This window comes from Dermacentor silvarum, chromosome 6 (assembly GCF_013339745.2).
Source record: "Dermacentor silvarum isolate Dsil-2018 chromosome 6, BIME_Dsil_1.4, whole genome shotgun sequence".
Classification (NCBI taxonomy): Eukaryota; Metazoa; Arthropoda; class Arachnida; order Ixodida; family Ixodidae; genus Dermacentor; species Dermacentor silvarum.
The window spans coordinates 62,914,275-62,941,853 of NC_051159.1; the positions used below are offsets into that span (position 1 = coordinate 62,914,275).

General features: G+C 45.9%; 2 protein-coding genes across 2 annotated transcripts in view; one reads left to right on the forward strand and one right to left on the reverse strand.

The window, feature by feature from the left end:
- LOC119455526 (uncharacterized) overlaps positions 1–27,579 on the reverse strand; it is a 582,670-nt gene that overhangs the window by 255,620 nt on the left and 299,471 nt on the right. The gene's annotated exons all lie outside the window — the stretch shown is intronic.
- LOC125946248 (histone-lysine N-methyltransferase 2C-like) lies at positions 248–25,974 on the forward strand. Its single transcript, XM_049668852.1, has 8 exons — positions 248–537; positions 8,142–8,593; positions 13,655–13,845; positions 15,231–15,297; positions 22,757–22,975; positions 23,495–23,610; positions 24,014–24,123; positions 25,532–25,974. Exons 2-8 carry the CDS (start codon positions 8,178–8,180, stop codon positions 25,550–25,552), a joined length of 1,140 nt encoding a protein of 379 aa, XP_049524809.1. The 5' UTR covers positions 248–537; positions 8,142–8,177; the 3' UTR covers positions 25,553–25,974.

Here is a 27,579-nt window from a genome sequence, read left to right on the forward strand (position 1 = left end):
ATCAATAGTACGTGTAAACATCGTAAAATATTTCAAGTAAGTTGAAGTTGAATTGTTGTATACATGTTGTATACAACCGACGCTAGTACAGTCTATAATGTGCTTTGTCTGGGTACAATGGACTCGCCCGAAAGCGTCTTTTTGCGTTAAAAGCGGGCTAAAGAAAGTTGTTTATAGTTATCTGAAAACAGTGTAATCTCGCAGACGAACTCTTAGGTCCAGTTAAACAAGGCTCGAGTGCAGAGGACGGCAGCTGCACAAGAACGAGTCTGCATTTTGACAGATCAATGTGAACTATTCCGTTGTTACAGCGCTTTGTGCTTCTGGCAACGCTGGTTCTGGTCAGGCTGGGAATCGGCCGCCTCATCGGAAAATCGGCGCTGCTGGCGCTAAACATGGCGCAGATCTCTTGGAATATTTTGAGTGTTTGGGATATCGAGTACTTATTTTTTGCGGTGTGAAATCAAGGTCGCAGTGTGTTGTGCACTTTTACGGACCAAATGTTGAGCGTCTTCGCGCTAGCAGCAACACTGCCCGGTGAGTGCATGAGTGTGATCGGTGTCTGTGCTCTGTGTTGCGGCTTCCGTCAGTCCACGGTCGTTCTTCGGGCCTCTCGGTCGGCATCATGGCCGAAACCTACGGTCCCGTCCCGTCTAGCACCATGCTCAACGCGTGGCGTCAGACAGGTCCCCGTGGTAGTTGCATCGATAAACTGTTCGCCCGCATCGATGCTGCGGTTTCGATCTGAGAGTTTGACCTGTTCCCCCTTTCTGTGTACGCCACAGCTAGCAGCCCCTGAATGCTTCGCATGCGTGATTGTTTGCGGCCCTTCGGCACCTCGCGTCATTGTGCCGCTCATCGCAGTATTCGTGCTAGAAGACGATATGAACATAGCTCCAGGCCGGGATTTCTATACAGCTTCTTCCCGGGCTGAGCGGCGTCCTGATGCCTAGTACATCTCGCGCGTATAGTGCGGTGGCTCTGGGTGAAGCACGCTTTTAGGGGACACCGCCGTCCATGATCATATTGACCACTAGTGGCCGTCGGGCTTTTCCATTTACTGGTAGCGCTGCCATTTCACGAGTTTATCTTTCCTAGCACTGTTTTCGTTTTGACAGTTAGTGCTTCACTTTGCCGTGTGTTTTCTCTCGCATATTTTCGCAGTAAAATTGGTCCGTGTTCGAGGCAAAGGGCAATTAACGAGCACCAGCTAATTAACATAACCGTCTTTGTCTTCTCTTTGCAAAACTTTCTTCCGCTTGAAACAGGTGTGTGCGCATGTAATCGTTAAGTTCCTTCTAGGGGAGAAATTCGGCACCTGCGTGCTTTGCGGCGCATTTGTCTCTGTGGAGCGCCGAGCTTTCTCGGTGTCGAGCTCGACGCCGCTGCGTTGCGAAATAAGATGATTGCTTATGTTAAGCTCAGGAGATTCTAGGAGCGCGCTGTAGGATATTCTTTAAGAATACACCTGTGTGTCTAGAATTGTTTAGTCTCTTTATTCCGAGTGGTGAGCGAAATAAACAGCTGCTCCAGTTTTTCTTACTGTCCAAAAAAAGAAAAAAAGAACAAACAGCGCGCGCATTGGTGGTGCACGTAAGCGAAGTTCTTAGCCGCCTTCTTCCGAGTGTCAGTCTCTGGGTATCTCGAGGTGTGCTGTGTTTGAAAAAGCTACGACACCCTTGTCTTTAGCAAAATGTAGTTTAATGAAAACGATATGAACCGTCAAATTAGTGTGAATATTGCTGTATCGACGACCAAACGTCTTTTATACCGGTGTCGCACGGCCACTTCCGATCGCGATCGAGCCCGATCCGGATCGAAGTTCTCGACCGCGATTGGCTCACTCTAGTAGCATGCGCAAGTGAGCCAATCGTGATCGAGAATTTCGATCCGGATCGGGATCGATCACGATCGAACGTGCGCCGTGTACACCCGTATTAGTAATGTCTAAAATGAAAAGAAAACTTACCTGAGCATTGTTCTTTTGTTGTTGATAGTTTAGCATCACATTCTTATGATGTCCTGTATCCTGTGTGCAAATGCGTTGGACTGCTAAGTTAATCGTTACCTATAGCTATGTCTCCTGAAGTAAGTTTGTGATGCCACACAGTTGCTTGTGTTATTCAAGTGCACAGACTTGTGCAAGGGCCTGAAAATTTACATCTCAGTTTCTTTAATTCTCTCTCATCTCAGAATTTTTCTTGCCGTTGTTGTTTGCAGAGAGCGCACAAGCCGAAAGCTTTATGGCTCATTTGACACTTTTCTTATAGTCATCTGAGTTGCAGTTTTTGTCAGTTGCACGTGAGCCTGTGGACCAGCAGTACACTTTTACAATGCATGTCTAGGCCAATATGATATAAGGTTTTCTTGCTCTATTATGTTACATGCTTATCATTCACAGCTCATGGTTTGCGGGATCATGATGATAACACAGGTGTAGCGTTGGTTGAACTAATTTATTCATAATACCTTACAGGCCCAAAGAAGGGCATTGAGTAAGGGGTTAACAGTTTTAACAGAACAAAAAAGTGAACATCAAAAAAAGGTAACAAAATAAAGGTTACAAAAAGTATAGTGGAACATCATTATACAGTATTATGAAAGAGCGTATTCAGGTTATCGTGAAATGTTTCACGGTTTGGACATGGATGCGATGTGGTCTGGATAATTGTTCTAATGTGCAATAGCGTGAGCCAGTGATGAATTAATTGCCAGTGTTTGACCATGTATGTGCAGAAACTGAGTGTGTTGTGAAGGCGTTGTGACGTGTGCACAGGTACATGAATTGGCAGACAGTGACATTTATTGATCTAAATGTACTATCAGCGTCAAATCAAATGCGAACAGCGGAGCACATGGCCAAAGCATAACTGAAGGTATGGTGCTCAAGCAATTTGCAGCATATGCATGTTAGCGAAATAGGTTGATAATTACCGAGGTGAGTGCCTGTCACCAGATTTGAAAAGAGGAACGACCTTAGCGACGTTCCAGTCATTAGGTAATTCACCAGATGATAATGATTGGTTAAAAATGAGACACAGAATGCGACTAGAAATACCTGTAGTATTCTTTAGCATATTTGAGTTTATGTTGTCAATACCAAATGAAGTAGAAACTTAAGACTGAGAATCATGTTAGAGATTCTTATTCCTTCAGCAGTGATGATGATTGGTGCCTTGAAGGCAAAGTTATGCTCTGGAACAAACGGCACATTGGAACAATCTTCCTGTGTAAAAACAGGGGAAAAATACGCTTTGAAAGCAACTGGACAGTGTTCATCAGAAACAGGAGTTTGTTTTGCACTGTGTATTGCGATGTGTCTAGTAGAATTATTAGGGCAAATTACTTTCCAGAATTTCTTAGGATTGTTGCTGATAAGTGAGGGCAAGTCCTGAAAGTAATTTTCCCTTTGGCAGCACCAATTTCTTTACAATAAGCTTAAAGGCATTCCTTATATTTATCCCAATAAGAAACCATACTATTACTTCTCACAGTATTATACAAGCGTTACTTTTTATTTCGTAGCGATCGAAGTTGTTTAGTAAACCAAGGGTTAGCTTTATCGTTTGCTATAGAAATTAACAACACATACTTGTTGACTAACTCTAATATTTTGCGTTTAGAATGCATCCAGTTTTCATTCACGGACCATGAAGTGAAAGATGGCAGAAAATGTTCATTGAAAAAGACTTCTAATTGCGTGTTTAATCCATTGTAATTGGCCTGGTTATAATCCCGGAATGATGAAGTTATGCTGGCCCCTGTGTTTGAGCTCAAGGACTTTAACAGCCTTTACTTAAAAAGAATGGTAGAGAAGTGCCAGTATTCCAAAGTTTGAACAGAAGTTGAATAGTTATAGTTGCACATTCAATTCAGGAGCTTGTTGTTCAGTTATCTTTGTCACTTGCACCCGAGTATGTGGGCATCTTAGGATTACTGGAGTCAGTCTCCACGTAGAGCGAGACCATATCTGAGGGGCAATTCTGGCTACTTTTTCCACTAACCAACTCGTCTGCAACAGAAAACGAGCGACAGAAGCAATTATTTTCTTTAGGAGTCGTCGACCTGCTGGGCATAGGGAGCAGGCACTCAGACAGAATAAACTTTTAGTTGTAGTTACACCGTGTGCATATGGGTTATCAGTGGTTACATAATTATTTTGGGTAGCCATGCATGTTTACGTGAGAGTCATAGGCTTACGTTCAGCCCATTTTCTGGTTGATGTTGTGCTTATTTTTGATCTCGTACAATCTCTTTGCAGAGTGGTATAATAGAGTAGTAAACATTGACAAGCATAATCAAACACAGTGTAGAAAGAAAGGTTAACCCATAAGATATTGGCTGGCATTGACACAGTGACAAGCATAATCAAACAATGGGGGAAGGAAAATCAAACTAAGAAAGAGAGCCTAAATACATATGCAAAAAGGTCATGATGGAAGCTTCATTTCAAAACTTCTTAGAGAATCCTGTGTTATGGTTTGATCTAAAAGATTATTCCAGTCCATTGTTCTTTGAAAGTTCTCGAAGCAATTGTTCGCGTTGTTAGTGGGATAATTGATAGGTAGTGCTTGCTTTTTGTAGAGTGCCCTGCTTGACAAGTAAGAATACTCGAGACATCACTGTTTTAATGGTCATTTAAAGTTAAAAAAAGTAGTTTTATTAAGCAGTTAGTGCTATTTCTATCTGCCACCAACGGTAGTCCACTTTGTCTTAGCAGTTCAGTGAGTGAAGTATGGCCATAGGATTTGTAAATAAATCTAACATCTTTCTTTTGAATTATTTCTAATTTGTTAATATTTCTTTTCATAAAAGCATCCCAAATGATTACCACATTTTCTCAAGCAGGACGAACCATCGTGTTATATGCCAAGAAAAGGGCATCACTAGTTTAGAGAATTTTAACGAACGCCTCAAAAAAAAAAAAAAAAACTATTTTTCGCACTATCATCCACATATAGTTTGATTGTTGCTGAGAGACTTTACATATGCAATTTGTAAACAGAGAACACCTCCTGTGCTACTGCCCACCCTTTGAAAATGATAGACATGACCTCTGCACAGTTCTAAATTAGTTGAACAGAGAACCATTCACCTTGAACAAGATCTTGGGTCCGTGGCATTGCATATCGCAGCTACAAAAGGCCACAAAAGCGCTGCTGCGATTTCTGAAAGTTACCGGACTGGGTCACCGTCTGTGATATATAGAGCAGAGAACTGTTACTACATCGGCGATATACACAGCGGACTTTTTCTCTCAATATTTCCCTCCCCTTTTCCCTTTCCCCAGTGCAGGATATACAACTGGGCTCAGTCCTGGTTAACCCTCCTGCCTTTCATTTGTCCTTTTCCTCCTCCTCCCTCCTCAAGAGAGGGCCAAGGACAGTCCCTTGGTGAACACCAGAATCAACAAGAACAGTGTGGGAAGAAGACTTGTTAATTGATACGGATCGACGTCGGTTAGAAATATAGGCCTTCGTCCATTTTAATAACTGATCATTTTAAGTACAAATCCTAATTTATGAATTCGCTTGTTGTGAGAAACCTTGTCGAAAGCTTTGCTGAAATCCATAAATTTAGTGTCAATTTGTTTTTATTGTTGATTGTATTTGAAAACTCGGGTGTAATCTTTGAACTTGCTGCATAGTGGTTGGAAAGCCAGGCCTTAATTCAGGCTGAGTGTTTGTTAAAGGGGCCCCGAAACACTTTTTAAACTAATCATAGAATGGCCTCACTATTAAAGGATGTCGTCTCACTAATGTCACACCACAAAAAAAAAAAAATTTCGAATCCTACACATTATAAAATGCCGAGGTGTATTTATCCACCACCTCATCAAAAATGAAAGAAATCGCATTCTGTCCAGTGGCGACAGTTACAAACAAGGACATACTGTAATCCAGTAGTGTGGTATATACTTTATCCAGAGATATACGAGACAAATGAATGTAAGTTATGCTGCTCAAGAGCAACTCTTGAGCATATGCTGTGGGAATGCAAAGGGCTGACGAGTAGCAATGGGGAGACAGCATCTGGCGGAAGCCTCCGCGCGCGTTGGTGTGCTGTGCTGCTCAGCTCAGCCCCAGAAGATAAACTGTGGGCAGTCCAGCGGTCCGATAACGCCGCCAGAGCCCAGTGGCTGATGGCAGACGTCTAGGCAGGTTGAAGCCCACCCTATTACCTTGCCAGACAAGAAATGAAGTTTTCGCCTAACTACTTATCTACCTACCTTCAACTATAAGTGCAGTTATCACACCGATGCACGGCTTTCTCTTTTTTTCGTCTCCGCTAGTGCGCTGGAAGCTACACATCAGAGAAGCTAAGAGGGCAAAACCCCACCCAAAAGTTGAGTGTCGCGGTGACGAAAGGGCTCATCGCGGCACCCCGTGGTGGCTGCAGTAGACTATGCTTCGCAGCTATCTCAGAGGCCATGTTAGCAGACACAGCTACGTGCATTGTCGTGTGTACACTGGCAGTGCAAAGAAGAAATAATTTATCTGTCTTCTTGAGATCACAGACATATATGTTTCATTTACGTAACTTAAAGTGAGAAATTATGTATTACTGAAAATTCTCTTGTGACTATGAAATCAGCCAATAGCGTTGGTGGGTACAGCTGCTTGTGATGCTGCTGCGTGATGGCATTGCGGGAAAAAGAGTAAGCAGATTTTCGCTGTGTTTGACACGAGATTGTAAGTTCCCTGCTGCATGTAGTGTAATAATATTTGGCTCGCATGTTCACAGCAGCCTCTACGATAGATCGGCAGTGTTTTCGTACTGTGTTTGAAAAGTGTTTCAGGGCCCCTTTAATACCTTATGTTCATCAAGAGAACTAGGTAAATGTTTGCGAATTATGTGTTGTAATATTTTACTTGCTGTTGAAGTAAGAGAAATACTGCGGTAATATATCACCTGGTTATGCGGTAACTGGGCTGGTGGCTCCACTTCTAGTGCTATCAGTCAAGTTATATAGTCACTTGAATACCACCTAACATGGAAATGTTTAGACGACTCATACCTTGTAAATCCTTTCATCAGCAGTTTCTCACTCCATTGATATGCCTTGAAAAACCAGAAAGCTTCAATTGCTTGACATCATTATCTGTTTGAATTAAGTTGCTCCAGAATGCATTGAAAACACAGTGGGTTGACCAACATTTTAAGGCTTGTGAAGCAACTGGAGTTCTTTAAATTTTTGCAAGTCTCCTCTACTGCATTGCTATTATATGAGGTATATGAGCAACCTGGGTATTATGCAAGGATCCTTTTCGTGCTTCCTCACTGGCTCAGACACCGTCATCACCCAGTGAAAATAAGATTAGATGCGGCTACTTCTTGTGAAAGCTTGTTGAACTCGTACTTTTCACTGTTTTCAATGTCATTGCATCCCACTGGCTAGAGATCAATTATGAACCTTTAGAGTGACACTCTTATTTAAGCCTAGCTCTAAATGAGCTAGGATACAAGCATTATTTATTCACAACTCGAATATAGGCAGCTCAGAGCTGAAGTATAAAACAGATATTATGGCATGATGGGGCAGTGCAGATTAGCATGCTCAGATAATTTATTTGATAATGGTTTCTCACACGTTCATAGATTTCCACCACGGTTTAGCTTAGGTTAGAGCTGGAGAGAGAAGGGGTATTATGAAGCAAACAATGTCCACTGGGAACATTTTTCCTGGAGGGTAGAGCTGCTTACACAATATATTGGACCTGTAGGTAAATTTACCCGCTATTAAAAAGCCTCGCACAGTGACATTAAAATGCCACACATTAGGTTGTACAATGACGAAACTAAAAAGTTTCGGGCAAGTGTAGCTCCTTTATTATTTGATGACTTATTGTGCGAGGCTTGGGTATTTTGGGTAAGATGCCTTGTGCAAGCGGTCTCAATTCTGTGGCAACCACATTCCGATTGGGTGGAATGAAAAAACGCTTCAGGTACTTACATGTAGGTGCACATTATTGAACCATGAGAGATCAAAGGTTAGTACTTAGCCCTCCACTGTGGCATCCCTCATGACATTAAAACCGGGCATCAACATTTTATTCTTTAATGTACCTCAGAATCCTTTTGTTGACCACGTTTGGGTGGCTGTCTGACGAAAATTTTTTTCCTGTAACCTGCTTCCCCAGAGGCCCTTGGGACGCTCCACCGAGGCCGATGTCGAGATGGAAGCAAGACTGGATAGGCCCACGGACGAAGGCAGTAGTGACAGCACTGCTGCCTGTCTGCCATTGCACACGGCCGCGGCCTCCTCGCCTGCGGTGGCCGACAGCACGCAGGGCAGTGCCGCGGAAGAAGAGCCCCGTCATGTGACTGAAAAGCCCAGTTCCTTGGAACGGTCTGGTGCTGGAACTGGGGAGAGTGTCCCCGAGGGAGGCGGCACAGGTGCCACGGACGATGATGGGCAAGGCCAGCGCGATGGAACACCCGCACGCCAGGCTGGAGACTCTCCCAAGGCGTCCAGCCTGCCATCGGTGTCGTCTGGCAGAAACGGCGGCAGTGTGGTTTCTCCACTTGTGGTGAAAAGAGGCCCTGGCAGACCGCGAAAAGATGGCAGTAGTCCCGTGCAACGCAAGAAGCTGTAAGTTTGTGCACTGACTGTGTCGCGCTGGATACACCAGTTCCCGATTGCTAAGTGGCATTGTGGTTGGTCTGTAATTGGGAGGGAGACCAGCTGGGAATTGCTGAGTGCTGTTAACTTTCCTTCTGCCAGGGAATAGTTGTGGTTGCGTATTCACAAAGATGTTCTTGCACTAGTACTGTTCTCAAGACCAGATGCCAGCCAGTCATTATGTTAGATGTATGCTTAGGAAAAATGGCCAGCCAATGGCAATTGCTCTGCGACCTCTGCGACCTTGTCATTTTGATTAGATACCTTTGGGATGGTGTTGCCTAACACAAGGCTGTGTGTAACTGTTGATAGCTAGGTCTTCGGAAAATGTACTTGCATAGGCTGATGATAACGACATTGTTTATTGGTGCCCGCCTCTATGAAATTGTGCCACTGAACTTCTGATAACGAATTTATTTTGCTTCGGCATTCTAATGATTAACTTTTTTATTATGATAAATACATATTTTCAAAAACATTTTTAGAATATTTTAGCATGCACATACTTGACAGCAGTCATGTGAGAAGTAAAGAGAGAAGTAGCATGGGATCAAAAGCTGCTGATTAGTATCTCATAGTTTGCAAGTGTACATAAGCGAGTCTGAAGTCAGTTGGATAACTCACGAATGAAAGGCAGTTGAAAATTACTGCAGGGCCTGTGTCTGTGAGGGTGAAAACAATGGAGTGCAGGAACTATGCGTGACCTGATCATAGATATTATAATCTGCTGTTCACCTGTGCTGTTATATCCTTTACTTGAATGGCAAGAGAAAAACGTTTATATTTTGTTAAATAAAATAATTTGTTGTGCACCAGCCTAGTCAGTGCAAACATTCTTTAGATTCTCCAGATGTTAAAAATATGCAGACAGTGGCCAGGGCGACTCCCTATGCGAGAAATTAACTTTTCTGCAGGCTCACGGAGAAAGCACTTCACTTGAAAGGTTGCGCATAGCTACGGAGGTAGGAGTAAAAAATGTTGCACTTTCGAAGGCGAAGCATCAATTGCGACAGGCAAATTAGTAGAGAGCTATACAGAGTAAGGATAGTAATTTTATCAGCTGTATAAACTTGGACATGCAGCAGCACCAGCAACGCGCAGAACTGCTGTCGATGCCGTCGGCATTTTGCCCACGTTCGCACCGAACGTGCGCAGCGTTGGCGACTGTTGCCGGTGCCGGCGGCTCGGAGGTTTTCGACGAGATCAGAACGGGACACTCGTCGAGCAGTGTCGGAAGTCTTTAACCACCTTCTCGCATCGCAATGTTTTTATATAATTACGCATTTGGTGCCGCAGCTAAACATTGCCTCCCCTCCCTCCCTCTCGCCCCCCAACGGCCTTTCGCGCGGCGGAAGAAGTTGCGTTTGCTCTATGTATATGGTGATTGTAAAGTAGGAAAGAGATGCTTAATTCTGCAGCCCTTCAGGGAGCATGGCGCAGAGCGCGCATTTGCTTTCCGCTGTATGTTTGCTCCCCGTGAAAGCGCGCGTCCCTCACGCGCTTTCACTCTCACATACAGCATACGGCACGCGGCGACGATTTCATCGCCGTTGACATCATACTGAACCTTACGGCGACGGCAGAAATCCGCTTTGAGTGTCCATATAATTGCTATCGCAATATAATATGGCTGTTTTATTGATATAAGTGTTAACAGTGGTACCCCAAGGCATTATGAGTGCCACTATTGAGGAAATGTGTGATTCCAATGAATTTTCCGTAACAAAGAATAACCTTTCCTAGTTGTCTTTATCTTTATACAGTTCAGCCTCTACATAACAAACACTGATAAAACAAAGTAAATCTATAATGTTTCTTGCCGATGTCAGCATATACGAACATAGAATATAAACAGGGTATTTTCGTTTCATAAGTGACTTCATTGTAAAAGTTCAACTCAGTTACAAATAGATTACTGGGCATAAGCACTGGCATAAAAAATTACATTCCTCAAATTGAAAAATTTAGGCATTATCCTGTCACAACAACTGTGACACGCAAGGACTGTTTAAGTCTTTCATAGATTGGAGGAGTCGTCAAATGCATTTTGAACCAAGGATGTCGATTTTTGATTGGCCGTACCTTTGTCTGAAATGTGCAGTGCTGGCCTACATTGCCAGCTGCACATTTTCAAAGAGAAACTGCCCTAAAAGCCCTCTCCACTGGTGCAAACCAGTGCAGTGGCTATGGACTGTCCAGTATGTATCACATGTATCACATAATCCTTGTCATCAAGCTGTCATTGACCTCCATCTCCTCTTTAGCTTTTTTCTACGTTTCACATTGCTTTATTCTGTGTGGTTGATTTTCCAGGATGCTTATTACGTGGCTAATATTGCGCTGCTGACAGTAAAAGTTTACAGTTGAGCTAGTGCTAACCAAATTGTATTGCATTGTTTGGGACAGTGTTGTGGAGTTATCATTGAGGCGGTGTTCCTTTATTGTGTTCGTCTGAGCAGCTTGAAGCATCTTAACGATGGATTAGAAAATAACTACAGGACATGCACTGAAGCAGTTCGTCTGTGTATGTGGTTTTTGCATCATACCTTGTCAAGGCTCTTTCATTCATGGATGGACATTTGTTCTCTTGCTCCTGCCATGTTTTCTTCCATTGCTTGAAACAGAATGTAAAGTATACTTCTTTGTGTTCTGTCACAAGAAATGATGCTGATCGAACTGTGTCGTGAACCGAACGATCTATGTAATTCATTTCTGCTCCCTGGCTGCCTGTAGCACCTGGACCAACACCTTTTGGTCACCGCTTTTGTTCCTGAAGAGAGTGTTTGGCAAACACTAAATTAACCTGACTGTAACATGAGGAGAATGTGCAATGCATACTTACCAACTCTACTAAATTTTCAGTCGATGTTCATGAAGTTAGGGTCATTTTATGATTTTACAAATGTTATGTGAGGTTCTAAAAAAAAAAAAAATGCTGGTCGTGAAAATTTTCTGCTCGTCAGTCCCCGACCATACCTTTTGAAGTCGTTAAAGGACATTAGAGGGGTATGGCTCTTCATTCTGTGCTGTTACCAAGTTTTCTGCTGCTTGCATGCTGTGTCTAAAGGTAAACCATTGTTCAATAATAAAGTGCGTGTGTATCCCCAAAAGTTGTGTGCTCAGGGGAAACTGAAAATGTGTGCGATCCCCCCCCCCCCTCCCCTTTTTCTGTTGAATGTCGGGTCTGCAATATTTTAAGGAATTTTAGAAGTTCACAGGTCGGCAAGTATGCATTTGTGAAGGGCAGACCTCAGTAATAGGCATAGCCTCTCCTATCAATTGTTTGCCGTTCTTGTGCAGTGCTACTGTTTCCGATTAGTTTTTCTGTTCAACTTACGCTCTCTTTTGGCTGTTGTGTTCTCCGTGCCTTGGGTTGTTCTCAGCATTCTGTCCTCAGCACTTGGTTAGGAATTTGGCGGCAAAATTTTAAAATGGTGTTGGGAATATGAATAATTAGTGATGGTGAGCGCTCTTCATCCAAAGTCACATCAGATTGCCCACTTCCAGCTGTTCTGCAGTACCGAAAGTTCAACCAATCTCTACAAAATCACCTTGGCTGTTTCATGTACGAGAATTGAACACTGGCTTAGCTTGCAGTCGATCCTCCCAAGTTCCTCGCTGTCACCCAGTGCAAGCATCTACTGACCTTTGCAACTGAGCAACTGTGGCACATCTGAATGGCCACTCTTTTGCTCGTCAATCAGAGGCACATGAAACAAGGGTCCTAAGAGCCAAGTGGCACAGGGCCAAGTTTATGCTTGGACAGTTTATGAACTTGGTGAGAAATGGCATCTCAAGTTCAGCTAAATTGCAGTCTTTGAGCTGCTTACTGTCTGGGCTTTTTAAGAGCTATATGATTTTGCTTTGTCTCGCTCACAAAACCGTTTTCGTGTATTCTCTAGGTTCCCTTTTCCCAGTATAGTGGCCTCATTCCCGGATACCCCAAGTTATTTCATTTTTCTTTAGCTGTGGCTTTTACAACTCTAAGTTCGAATGTCACTCCAGTTTTTATCAGTTCAAATTCATTACACGGTGATCTTTGTTTCGATGACATACAGTTAAACCTGAATATAACGAAATTGACAAATTCCTGAAAAACTTTGTTATAAAGAGGATTTCGTTATATGCAAGTTCGGCACGAAAATTGAAAAAAGAAACCCTTACCGTATTTACTCGATCCTAACGCGCCCTCGATCGTAATGCGCACCCGTTTTCCGTTTTCGTCGAAGCACTCATCCTTGGAATGTCACATCAAGTACTGGATGCGTAGAGGCGTGTCGTTTTGCACAAGCGCGAGGCGTTGGAAACGAAGAGCGAGTGACATGATGGCGTCGTAGCGTCGTATAGTGTCACGTAGTGTCAAGTTAGTAAAGTGAAGCGCAGAGACTTGCGTAGGCAACCAAAGAGTGGCGCTGCCAGCACGTTGAAAAAAAAAAAACATTTTTTTTTTCTTTGGCAACATCAACTGGAAAAGGAGAGTGCCGGCTTGGCGGGGTCAGGTTTGAATGAAGGGAGGGGGTAAGATCACGCCCGCGGCGGCAAGATCGCCGGGTCGAGGGATGCAGGCCCGCCTCGCACACGTGCGCTCGCTCTCGCCTCGCAGTCGCCGTGAGTTCGAGCGCGCCAAGCGTGCCACCGCCACGTCACTTTCCGTCGCGGCGGAGAAGGTGCTTCCGGTTGCTGCTCGCGCAAAAATGACAAAATTTGGGGCGAAATCTCTAGATTGTTGGCGGGGAAAATTCGTTATTTCGAGGGGGTCTCCCGCTGCCACTTCGTTACGTAGAGGTCTCAAATACATGTGTTTTTATGGAGTAACGGCGGGGAATAGAAAAACTTCGTTATGTTCAGGAATTCATTATATGGAGGTTCGTTATAAGCAGGTTTAACTGTATGTCTAAATTATGCAAAAGCATTTCGTTTTCACACTCTCGAAGGCATCCTTTTCTTAACCTTGCTTGATGTTTTTCACTTTAGTGCTGCTTCCAAGAACAAGTTACAAAGTTTACTAAGAGGTGTTTGTGCCTGTTCCAGTCACAGCTTCCCTGGCCGGCCCAGGGTGCGATCACGGAAGCCGAGCTTGCTGTCGCTGGCAGGCAGCAGCGGCCAAATGCCACCCGGTGGTTCCTTGTTGGAGCAGCCGCCAGCTTCCTATGATATGGAGCTGGAGCATTCAGGGCAACCCCCGCTGACACCTCAAGCCAGCACGTCTATGTCTGACAGTGGTACGTGTGCTTGGCATTTGTGAAGTGTGCTAAAGCAGGTTCTTCAAATGCCAGAAGGGCTGCGCTTTGGGTTTGTTGATTGTACATGTTGAATTGCAGTGGTGACACGATTGTGGTGGTGAACGATTGTGGTGACAGACATTTGACGATACCCTACTTGGGGTCATGTGGTATAGTTTTTATTTTCTTTTGTCTATTTTCTTTCCTTTTTTTTCATTTTTTTTCATGATGCATCATTAAGGTACTACTTACTGGCTAAGGTACTACTTACTAAGCTGATGGAGCAGCTTAGTGGCTGTTTAAGGAATAGTGAGTCTCCCCCTAATATGCGATGACAGTGAGTTTGTAGGGCAATGAAGGACTGTAAAGGCAGTTTCTTGGCATTAGAGCTCAGAAAAGAGAAGCTGTGATAGTACGGAAGACAGTGACAGCCTGAAGTTCTTCATTTTTGGTGTTAAACGATACGCCGTTGGGTAGCATGCAGCGCATGACATCTTCCAGTCATGTTTTTCTCGCAGGCACTCATGGGCAGAGGGGGACAGAAAACAAGTTAGACATGGTAAAAGTGTGATTATCATGGTGGCTGATAGGAAAACCATTTGCCATTGACATTTGCTTGCTTGGCCGTGCCAGTTCACTTTTGCTGTGTTTGCTAGTGGTGTGTGGATAGTGAAATCTTAGCTCAAATCAAATGTGTAGCAATTAGCAGCCTAATAGGAAATAATAATTCAATGCTTATTTTTTTTCTGTAAGGTTGCAGTTAATTAGTATTGTTCGCATTGGGCCACGCTATTGCAGAAAAGTTGAAGCGGAGCATTGTATGAATAAAAAAAAAAAGAACTGCAATTTATGATGCAAAGCTGTGTGAACTACTACATAGTATTCACACGTGGCTAAATTAAGTTAGGTATTTTACAGTGAATGACTTACGGTTTCATTACAAGTTCTTTGTGTTATCTCTATTGGCATGGCCAGTGTCACTGCATTTGTGAAGCAGGTGAATTGACGTAGTTGACACTGTGGTTATTGCGTGTTTACTTGAACATTTTAAAGACTTAAAGCTTGCTCTTGCTATTATGTAGTCTTCGTCATACTAAACACAAACGTTAGTTAAGCATCATTTCATTTCTCCTCCAGGTGGTGCTGGAGATTTCTGTTTGGCGTGCCCTGAAATGACTAGCTTGATGCGTAATTCCTCTGAAGCCTTTGCTCGATGTTTACTTCTCGCAACCCATGTTTGCTGAAGTCAGGCCACTAGAGACATGTGTTGTTCGGGTTAAGTTTCATGGTGGCAGTATAAATGCTAAAAGTTGTTTGTCTCTGTTGAACATGTTTTTCATTGGCAGGCATGTGATTCCTTGTTTGGCCTTTTCCATTTACTACAGCACATTACGATCAACCTGGTCATGGCGAATCTCCGCATGAAAAGCAAGATGAGCTGTCACCAGAAGGGTGAGTACTGTGCACTGAAGCATGCACTACAATATTAAAATACAAAAAAGAAAAAGATCTCTCGTAGCTGTGCTTCCAAGTTAGCTGCTTAGTTTTTTCTTATGCGGTCCTGCTAGAAATCATTTGTAAGTAACGAATTACATGTAACTACCGTATTAACTCGATTGTAACGCGGGGGGTGACTTTTCATTGCGTCCATCAAGAAAAAATAAAACCGCGAAAGTAATGCGAGGCGTGACTTTTTTGTTGCATCCAGCAAAAAAAAGGAAAACTGCTAAAGCAACGTGAGACCACCTGATGCATGAAAACGTCGCAGTTTCGCCCGAAAGGCGAAGCATCAATTGCGATAGCAAATTAGTAGAGAGCTATACGGATTAGGGATAGTAGATTTATCGGCTGCATAAACTTGGACACATTTGATTACTAACTGAATTAACAAGCATGGTGTCAGCGCGCACAACCAAACATCAATAGATCGCACTCAATGACCGCAGACAACCACTGCCAAAACGGTGGCGTGAGCAAGCGTGGCAGCAGCAGCGAGCGAAGATTCGAGTGGTCTATCGCTTCAACCGAAACTTAGCGGCATAGGCACAGCGCATACGAAGGTCAGAGCCATGTGGAGATCGCTTTCAAGGTACGGTGCGCGCAAAGTAGAAGCCGCACCCCTTTCCTCCCGCACTGCCTTCCTGCTTTCCTCCTTTCGCATGGGATATTGAGTTGCCAGTTCCCCTTGCGCCCGGTCGCAAGATACGCATTTGGTGCCGCAGCTAAATGTTGCCTCCCCTCCCTCTCTCCCATCCCCCCGACGGCCTTTCGCGCGACGAAAACGTCGAGTTTGCTTTGCGCCGTGTGTTCGCTCTCCGTGAAAGCGCGCGTCCCCTCGCGTGCTTTCACTTGCACATTTTGCTCGTTGATTAGAATTGCGTACATCATTGTACTTTCTAGACAACTTGAATTTCGTTATTCGATTGTAATGCGAGGATCGACTCCAGGTAACAAAAATCTGGAAAAAAACTCAACTCGCGTTACAATCGAGTAAATACGGCAATTACCAGTAATCAATTACATCTGTTGTTAGTTGTTTAGTTGATCTATTATTTTTGTTATGCTGTAACGCTCACTATAATTCAGTTACCTTTTTCAGTAACAAATTGCGTGTAACTACAGTATAGACCACTTATAACGTAACCGCTTTTAGTGCAGAACCGGATATAGTACGGTCTTTTCAGACTCCCGTTAATTTCCCCATAGAACTCCATGTATATGCATACCGCTTACAGTGCAGCCGCGTGAGACGAAATACCGGTTATAATGCGGCTTCTGCGGGGAAATCTCGCCGACAAGGGTGGCAGCGAGCACGCTTCTCAACAATGTGCGCCCAGAGAGGAGATCAACGAGGGCGATGCGGAGGAGGAGCATCAGACGCGGAGCAAACGACCGGAAACAAATGCGCGCGTAGGTTGTCTAGGCGACGGAGAAACCTTTTGCTCGGCTGCTTATCAGCCGTGCGTTTTGCACTGAACGCGGCTTCAGTTTCTGTGCACCCGTCGCGATACGTGTCGTGAAGCGCGAGCGACGCTGTCAATTTAAGCAGTGTCCCGCAAATTTAGTTTGGAGCTACAGTAAAACCTCGGTAATTCGAAAGATCGGTTAATTCGGAGTTATTTGGCTGCACATGGGTTAATTCGGACTACTTTCGGAGCTCGGTGAGCGAGGAACGCCGCAAATGTGCGACGCAAAAGAGCAAGAACGGTGCTAGCGTCCAACCGAAACGAAGCGGCGGAGTCCGCATCGCCACAGTCATCAGTTGAAATCGTACGTGAATGTACAGCAACGCCGGAACGCTTCGAGCCTATTTGTGTCTTTAAAGCCTGTATTCTTGCGTTTACCGCCGCGTGCTTTCGTAACTGCGTAGTCGTCATCCACGATCGCGTCGATAGCGGCCGCGGTTTTCTCCGCAGCGGTTGCGGCGAACAGTAGTTTCGTTTTTACGCGGTACGCGCGTCGGCCGCGTGCCTAAAAAACTGCGTAGTCGCCATCGATGATCGCATAGATAGCGACGGCGGTTTCGACTGCTGTTGTTGCAGCGAATGGTAGTTAATTCGTTCAGACTCGGTGTGTGCATTGGGCGCGTGCCATCAGCACCGAGAATTGGTCGCCGTTCATGATCGCCTCGATAGCGGTCACGGTTTTTTCCGCAGCGGTTGCGGCAAACAGTTGTTTCGTTTTGACTCTGTGCAAAGCTGTCGAGCTTGAAGAGCACCGGCTACATCGCGATTTTGTTTTCGCCACCTCAATGACGAAAATGTAATCGCGATGTGTGCACGATAGTACAAAGCGTGTCTACATGCTTGGTCTACATGTTCTGCATACGTGCAGGGCTTGAAAATTATTGTTTTGGTTATAGTGCGGTACCGCTTATAGTGCAGATATTCGCGACTCCGGCGACTTACGTTATAAGCGGTCTACAATGTAGTTAGTTTAATGAATTGCGTGTAACTAGTTAGTTTAATGACAAATATCTGTAAATGGCGACGCAGCATTGAGCACTTAAACTTCGCGGGAACTACAGTAGAACGCCCGCGTCCGTGCCACACTGCAGCTTCGCGGAAGCACATGGTCAGACAGGTAGACCTGCGGGCTCAATACAGTTGAACTCCGCTTATACGTCTCCTGATTTTGCGAAATTGGGGGTTTTGCAACTGATTAGCGCAGTCCCAGTGAACTCCTCGTATAGACAATGCATTAAAAGCTTCGATTACATGACGTGTGATTACACACGTCCAGTGACATACGATGGCCAGCGCAAAACTGCAGACCCAGTGGTGGACACGTGAAAGTGCTGTCAGCTTCCAGCAGCTCCCTTGCGGCACCGTACCCTCCATCAGAATGAGGAGAGCGCCTCTTTGCATGCAGATAACTTTGACTGATTTCCGGGCTCCCTCCTAGCTTCCTTTTTCCTTCCTGCGCGTTCAGTACCCGCTCATCATTCGTTTCCCTTTGCCTTGTTTTTGTCACTCAACCGCTGCCCGCCTTTGTTTCTTCATTTCTATCTCGCTGTGTTTTCATGGCCTTTGCTCTTAGCAGCGCCTGCTCCTGTCACCGGACGCGTTTGCGTGTACAGTCGAGTCCACTTATAAGTGGCACAAAAATTCCATTGTTATAACCGACAATTGTTATAAACGAGCTGCACGAAAACAAGCAAAATAGGGGGATGGCAGAGCTGCTGAGATAACTATAATGACGAGGAGGACAGTGCTCCTCCCCACCACCTTCCTCTATCCAGCTGCTGTTTGTGTTAGCTCATTAAAACAACTGTAACTCTGCTTCCTGCATGCTCCGATCGCGTGTAACAAGCCGGCGGCTGTTGGCATTCAAGAATGGCACTGCTATAACAACTGCAAAGAGGGGTCACGGACGGCAAGTGACATGCGAGCTCCGCCGAGGCATCGTTTTGGTGGCCCCGAAAGGGGTCTTGTAAAAAATACGAGAAGGTTGCCGCGGCCGCCTCTCAGCTTGAGAAATCCTGAAGAAACGCTGGGGTGAAATCGCCACAAGTATCTCGCCACGTACTTCTCACTGGCTTGCACGAGAAAACCCCATGTCCGTCAGTCTTGCTTGCCTCACGCGAAGCTTTTAAAAACAGTACTCTGATTGGGGAATAATGTGTGAATCAGGAGTACGTGTGTCAAGTACAGTAGAACCTCGCTGATACGTTCCCGCTTAATACGATATCCCGGCTCCTACGTTTGCAATCGCGTAAAATAAACTTAACCCCATAGAGGAACGTGTTAATACATTCCGGTTAATACGTTCCCGGATAATGCGATTATTTGGCAGCAACATTCAGCATTGCGGCCAACTGCGGTCGTATGATTTGTTCTGCAGCGAAAAATTATCACTCAGGTGTGCAAAAAGGCCGCTCTCATGTGCTTGTGAAGCGCTAAGTGGCAGACAGCCGCCGCGCGGCTTCCCTGCAGTGCTCAATCCCCCCCCCCCCTCCGCAACTTCTCTGCATTGCTCGTTCGCCCGAAGTAACGAAGCGCGGCAGCAGCGGCGAGCGAATAGACCTTTGCGCTGCCTCGGTTCAACGCGAACTACTAAGCGGCGAAAACAGGCGGACGCCACCCGCTCGCGGCGCTACGACTGGCCGAGATCGTAGCGGAGGTGGTGGCGGACGAGGCGCCTGAAGACGTCGGCGAGAACGAAAGCTTGCGCCCACCGGCTACTTTCGCCGAAGCCCTTGCTGGCCTGGAAGCCTTACAAAGAATCTTTCGCATGAAAGACAACGAAAATGCAATGTGCGCAAAAGGAATTGTTCCTGTCCAAGGGTGTGACGCACCAGCAGAAAATACAGTAGAATCTCGATAATTCGAACTTGAAGGGGCCCGAAAATTTGTTCGAATTAAAAGGACTTATTTTTGACGTATTTGTGCACCATAGCGCTACGTAAGAACGGTGCGAGTCGTGAAATATCGCGGCGCGCAAGCACATAGCGAGCAAGGGCCACGGAATTGCCCACGCCGGCCAACGCTCGCATGCATCGTGATAGTGCCTCTTCGTCTTCACAACCACAATCTCTCTCTCTCTTGCATCCCGATAACGGCAGTGAACGAAGGGAGCGAGCCACGCCAGCACGGCGACGCGCGCGCGGGAACGTGTCGAAGGTGAGGGAGGAGGGCGGCAGGGAAGCGCGCATTTGGCCTCGGCAACCCCGTCGCTTCGGTGGCTCCCCTTGCCCTCCCTCTCAACTCCCTCGTAGCTCCCTGACCTTCGACTCTCCGTGCGCGCCCGCCGGCCCGGCGCCAGCTTAACCCGCTCCCCTATGTTTCGTTTTCTGCCGTTGAAGCGAGTGTTGGCCGGCGTGGGCAGTTTGGTTGGCCGGACTGGGCCTCCGCGTTGCTGCCATCTGCACCGCAGCCGCTGCATTGGCTGAGACGTCGGCGTGTACACGCGTGTTCCGGCGCGCCACTGAAACGGCGACCTTAGCATTTGAGAGAGGAAATTTTTGCCGCGGAATTTTTTTCTCTTTTCTTTATTTCTCCGTGCGGCGTTGAGGGGTCTCTCCTAAGCTTTTGCTTTATGGCAGTGTTGGAGCATTGCCAGTTGGAGATTCCACGTGATTTGGCGTGCTGCTGAGAGCATTGTCAGTGCGCGGTTATGTTCGAATTAGCCGTCGCAAATGCTTTCACGCTCAAATTACCGAGCGTTCTTGCCCATTGGAATACACATAACTTTGACGGAACCACAGCGTCAGTTCGAATTAACCAGATTCGACTGTAACTATGTTTTGCAAGAAAAAAATGTTTTCCTCCTTTGCACCTCATAATTGGCTTGTCAGCTTCAATTTTTACCGGATACGGATCGTACGTTTTCCCGAATCGTACGTTTATTCGATAGTACGTTTTTTCGATCGTGCTTCCCGTTTTCTGCATCTGCTCTATCACCATAAAGTGCCGAGTTCATCATGTGTGCGAAGACAGACGGAAATCTTCGTTCCGAAGTGCTTTTTGCCATTGACCAATCATATGTGCAGCATCAAGATTGGTCAAAATTTTCTCTTACGAACGATTCTAGCGCAAGACGGGCCTAGCTGCTGCGTGAAAGCGCATCACGGGCGTTCGAAGAATCTGAAACTTGCAGTGCGGGACTGGAGCAAACAGAAGGAGAGGATTTTCGCCAGCAAAGCAACGCGGAAGGGTTTCAGTGCACCGAAGCAGGATGTATTCTGCGATGATCCACTTTGGCGATACAATCGCCTTGGCCCTATCTTGAAAGTGATCTGCGATATGGAGCGTCTGCTGCGCGCCACCTGACGTAAACCCCGCCGTCAGGTGGCGTTAGCAGCGTAACCCTTGTGCGCTCTATTGTAATATGCTGCCGCCATAAAGCCATGCGGGGAAAACAACATCAGGGGACGCGTGAGAGTCGCGCATCCCCACAACTTCATAATGGACCCAGAGCAAGCATTGCGGCATTCAGTAACCACGATCTTGTGTGCGAGGTGCTCCTGTGTTACAACACTGCCCATCCCTCCAGTGCGCATATTGAACGAGTTGTCAGCATTGTTGCCGTTGTCCTTGCAAGAAAACGAGGGAAGATGGCTGGTGAAAATTTTGAAAAGCAATTGATATACAGTTGCCGGCAGATTTTTCGGACTCCAAAAATTCGGACTTGTTGGATATTTCGGACTTCACAAATGTACCGTCAGGGCTCCCATAGAGCTAATGCATTTTCACGACAGATTTTTTGGACGAATTTAGGCCCCAAAGTTCGATTTTCCGGACTAAATCGCTAATTCTGAGCTGCGCTACCTGTTCTTGGTGGCCGCCATGTTGGATTTTCCATTGACGTGCCGAGGCTTGGCTTCCAGTAGCCCATTCTATAGCCTCCAAGATTGGGAGACGTATGTGTGTGCCATCCTCCAATCTCGAGGCCATCGAAAACGCGTATGGAGGGGCTTTACCGAGACTTGGCTTCCAGTAGCCCGTTCTATAGCCTCCAAGATTGGGAGACGTACGTGTGTGCCATCCTCCCATCTCGGAGGCCATGCATATCTTCCCTAGCTGACAAACCGCTCTAGAGGATGACACTTTCTTTCTTTTTCTTTTTCGGTCAGGACTATCGTCATAATCACTTTGCGAAATCTGTTTTTTATTGTTAGTATTATTTTTATAAAAGTTCAGTTGCTGTTTGCATGTGGTGTGTGCGCCTCGGAGATGTGTGCGGCTTCGCATTTGTGTGATCGGCGCCACCTCCTGTGCCTTCGCGAGAGCCAAGTGGTGCGAAACGTGGCCTCCGCAATCGGCTCCGGCAGTGCGTAGTTGCTGAGCCGTTACGGAGTTAGCATGATAACACCTCCGGTAGGCTACACGCCGAATGGGATGGCTGGAGTTAATGGTGCGCTGCCGGTGCTGATCGTGGAGGCCATGTGAAAAGTAACGGGGTTCGTTTCTTTGACCTCCATGTCCATCTCCGCTAATGGAGATTGCCAACACGGTGACGCTCTTGTCGACTGTATGGGGAGACTACGTCAGTCTTACGCAACTCCAAGCAAATCTGATCGCCTCGAAGCGTAGCATGAGGCAGGGCATTATTAAAGATTTTTTTATGCCACTCTATGCCTAATAAATTTTCTTTCTTAGGGTGAATGAGTTTTTTGGACTGCTCGATTTTTTTTTACTATTTTTCGGTCCCCGTGAAGTCCGGAAAATCGGTCGCCGACTGTATAGCGATAAACAACATGTGAACAGCTGCAGAGAGAGTACTGATAGAACCAAGCCAGCTCGTTTTTTTTTACTGTATTTGGGCAATGGTATAGTAAAAGCTGGAAGGAAAGTAATATAAAGTAGTAAACGATTACATTTTAGTAATTGCTGAATTGCTTTTGCGGCCTTCTGCGCATGCATTAATGCGCTTTGCCGTAATGGTTGTATTTTTCTTTCTAAAAACGCAGGTCTGAGCGTGTGTGTGCGCTGTGTAACCTGGGCGAGAGCAGCTCCATGGGTCAGGGCAAGTTGGTGCGCTTCGAGCCCACCCTGGGCTTCCAGCCATTCCGCAGGGCGGCTAAGCTGGTGCAACGGGCAGCCTCGTCCAGTGAAGATCGCACCCCCAGCTTGCAAGGGAGCACCACGCCCCCTCTGCGCCGAGGTGGAAAAGGGCTCCGGCTGTCCAGGTATGTATTGTCTCCGCAGCCGCGGAGGCTCTCACCTACAAACGTGGATCTGTGGCGTTCTGCGGCCGAGCACAGGGTCGTGGGTTTGACTCCCAACTGCCTTGGCTGCATTCTGATGGTGGTAGAATGCAAGAATGCCCGTGCATTACTTTGATTTAGGCACACAATGAAGGCACACTGAAGAGAAAAGTAAATTGAGCGGTATTAGTAAATTTCACTTCTACAATGCCAAATAAAAGCCACTCTTACTGTGAGAGGAGGCTGAATAAACCAGAAAAGAAGCTAAAGATCCATCAACCTCAGTACTCAAAACTAACGAAAATAGAGCTTTGAAGGAACACTATATCCTGTCTTAACTGATCTGGTGTTTCTCTTTACTGTCTCTTTATGAAAGCATACTGTGTGCAGTCTTGTATTGTTTTATATTTGTTTGTTGTTGTTAGGCTTGCCATACTTTGAAGCTTTTCATAGACAGTTGCACTGGTATCATCTTGGTGTTTTTTTTTTTTTGTATTGCAGGGGGAAACCTCTCTCTCGACTGTCTGCTGAATTCAAGCCTCCAAATAGCTCTGAAGAGATGCTGACAGTGGGCTTCGCAGAAGAGCCTGATGTTGGGGCAGTGTTTGAGCCTTCAGGTAGGGAAATACTACAGCCCTCCCAATCAAGCAAGATTTGAGAGCGGGCTTTTGCTGAAATAACATATGCCGAGTTGGGATGCTGGGCTGGTATAATGTATGAACTTCTTTTGCTTGATTCTATTCGTTTCTTATCCACCATTGACGACCAGCCAAGATTGGTGGTATGTAGGTGCAGTGCCGCTTGGGCCATTGACAGTGCGCAAAGCTTTAATGTAAGCAAGCTCTGTTTATGTGCACGGTTAAAATCTAAAAGAATGATTCATTGGAAGTGTACCAGGTCACCAGTGAAGTTGTGAAGAGAGATTGTAGGTTGTCCTTGTTAATGCTGCGCTGTCTCTCATGGTGCATTTTGCATGTCATTGTCGCATTCATGTGCAGCAATCATGAATTTTGCTTTCAGGCCATACGTATGTTCACCGAAACTGTGCTGCATGGTCAGAAGGTGTTTGTCCTGGAGAAGATGACAGCCTCATTCACGTTGACAAAGCTGTTTTCTATGGAATGTCTCAGGTATGAGTTGGCTTTAATTAATGTTATTTTCAGGCATTCATGTGCCTTGTTATGAAGTGTTGTAGTTAAAAATAAAATTGTGCATTTTTAAGGTGGTATTTATTTTGTTGTTTTCGTTGACGGTGCATTTAGTCTATGACATGCTAGAAAGCAGTCGTCGGCAGAAGGGACAGAATAGAAAACTCTAATTTGTTGCCGCTGGGGATTCGCCGGCTTCAATCTTTGGCCCGTAAAACCTGAACATGTTGTCATTGGTTTCTGACTTTTTCTATTATCGGGTCAGCTACATTCATTTGGGGTGTTCTGTGACTCTCAGAAAATTGAAACCCTTTCGAAAGAAAGCGCCCCGGAGTTCAAGCTTGGGTGTCTTGCACATTCAAGTACTTCAGGCAGAGCACCTAATTTCGCCTAGAGTCAGTGATCTTTGCAGAATAGTGGTCACCTACATCACTGCAAGCCTAAAAATTTCAGCAAAAGTTCATCCAAACTTTTCAATTTCGACAATGGCACCAAATATTTCAGTCGTCACTGGCAACATCAGCCTTGATGCTGCAACATAGAGGTGGATAGTATGCTAGACAAGCACAGTGGGCCTCTTCGATTATGAGTCCGTGACAGTCCCGAACTGTTTGGGACTGCTGTGCCACATTCGATATTGCTTGGGACAGCTTTGGAAGCTCTGCCCAGTAGTCCAAGAGTTGTCAGACGCACATTCGTTTTTTCACGAACTGGAAGTTCCGGCAGATTTTTGCTCGGATAAGAGCAAACAGCTAGAAGGCGATGGGTGAAAAAGGTGCGCGCAGTGTCTGCAGCCATGTTATGAAACATGCTATCTGCTTTTGCATACTTTGCGCGTTTCAGATGGGAAATATTGTACACTCGGCTATCACGTCTCTTACATCCGTGCTTTGTGTGCCATCATGTGAGCTTTTCATGAGCCGTGTAATTCTGCAGCTTTAGTCTTCGTGTTTGATTTGAGAGACAAGCACAGTGATCTGGCGCCCATGCTTGCTTTTCTTGATGCATTTCGTGAAATCTGTCATGCTCATTACTATATATGTAGTAAACAGGTGGATTTCACCTTTCAGGTGAGTGAAACTGGTGTGCGAGGAAGCATATTCCACTGCATATGTGGCTGTTTCTCTCTTGTAGCCGGGATGGAATACAATCGAAGCTTCACATATTACTGTTCACATATGTTCATCCCTTCTGTTACCTATTTCGAGCGCTTGTTTTTTGACATGCAAGATTAGCAGACAGTGTCCGTGCGCACTGCCCGAGACCCTTTGCCTTTCGTAGATGGTCTCACTAGCTCTAAGGACATGGCGGGTGCTTTCTGCGTTAATAGTGACGTGGTATGATCGTGATTTTTTCAATGTTGTTTGGGAATTCTGCTTAAATTTCACAGGCAATGAGAGAGCTTAACTAGAGTGGTTAAGTGGCACGAAGAGCAAGACTGTGACGTAAACTGCGCTTTGCGAGCACATTCAATGTGCTCCCGCTGCGATTCCACTATGCAAGCTGTATGGCTGTGTCAGCGACGTGGCCTTCGAGGCTGCACGATCTCGGAGACTAAGATAAGGAATTTGCTGAGTAGTGGTGCTATCCGCGAGTAGCTACAAGCAGACGACGGCAGCAAGGAGAATGACTTTCGATCACGGTCTTTCGAATGAAACTTTGGACAGTTCCCAACAACTAGACCGTGTGACTGTGACGTGCCCTTCTGCCAGGGCTAGTCAGACTGGAAGCCGTGGACGGTTTGTGGACAGTCTGGGACTGTATGCTCGAAGCCCAGTGTGCATGACAGCTGGAGTCGTTTGGACAGAGTTGCCTCATTAAAGAAAAATAAAGAAAAAAAGCACAACACTACCCTAGTGTAAAACCTGATCTTGAGGCCCATTTCCCCAGAGGCCTGCTACTCTGAAGGTAAATTCACAGGCCACTCTAGAGCAGGGGTTCTCAAACCTTCTGGCCTTGGGGACCCCATCACTTTTCCTAGAGTGTTGCAGAATTCTGGCCCTTATAAAGACGACATGCTTATACAAAGACTCACTATACTCATTAAAGCATACAGAAAATTTAAAGATGGGGGAAGGTCTTGCTGCTTGCTCAATACTGTGAGTGCTGAAATGCCAGTATGTCTCGAGGGGGGGGTCTTATCCCCTCATGATCTGCCTAACCAAAGTAGCACAGTTGCGCATGCGTGTGGCTTCCATATTTACTGTTCGGCATGTTATCTTTAATCGCGAAGGCCATCGGTCTTGATGAGGAACTCTGGATAATACATAGACAAGCGACACCTTTATTTTTTTATGGAGCTTCACGCACTGTAACAACGCCTACTAACCATACGGCTACCGCTCTAGGCACCGTGTGCCGCAAACTGTGTCTTCACATAAATTAAGTGTCAGACGTATAAAAGTTCTTATTATTTTTTGCAAACAAATGTCGCAAGTCATTTGCACTGCAGAATGGTCCTCGATGTACTAATCGCTAAGAAGGATGCTAAGCCTAAATGCCCATGTCGCTCGGCAGGCAGCAGTGCCCCTCACACGCATCGAAATGCTTGTTGCATGTTTTTATTACGGGACCGACACAGTGTGGTACCAAACCAGCTGGTATCGAAATTGTGCTGTGCTGTCGCTGACGTGCATGAACCACAAATAATGCATCAATGCACCTCACGTCTCTATTACAATGTTCTATTAACCCTTTGCGGTCCCTGCCCGACACCGCAACACGGCCGTAGCGGTCCGCTGTCGGGTACCGCCCGACAAGGGGGTTCGGGGGTTAAATTTCGCGGTTTTTCTCACTGCGATTCGTGCGCATTATTTGTATACACGATGCGCCATCTCTTGAGGGATAAATAAACTTTGTTTGTTGAAGTTTACTTCTCTTTGCACTAGGGTGCAGCCCAATGTTCAGCACGGCTTCAGGATACCAGAGCGTTCTCACTTGCACGCGGAACAGCACGTTCGCGTGGTTCGCTGAGAAGCATGACTACTTTTTCATCGCGTGCGTTTTACGGTGGCGCATTTAGTGAAAGCTTCTAGAGCATGGGTTCTCAAAGTGGGTTCCGCGGAACCCGGTGGTTCCGCAGGCCCCTGCTCGGGGCTGCGCGAGCCACTGATAAATTTTCCGTGGTCCCGCGCTCGCCAAGTGGCTAAAACAGCGAACACGAAGTGCGCTTGATCCACAGAACCTCAATTACCTATGCCCGAGTGTCAAAAAGCACATCACAGTGCGTAACGGCAACGCGCGAACTGCGCAATAAATCCGCAAGCAGCTTGTAGCCACCCAATCTCCGAAAACGGGCAGCCATAGGCAGCGCACCTAAGCTTTCGCACTTGAATCTCGGAGGCCAGTAACTTACCACTGTGCGCAGTTCTCCCGTTTATAGATAGGGTAGGGTAGGTGCCGATAGCGTACGCACTGACGTATACTTCGGAGGAATAA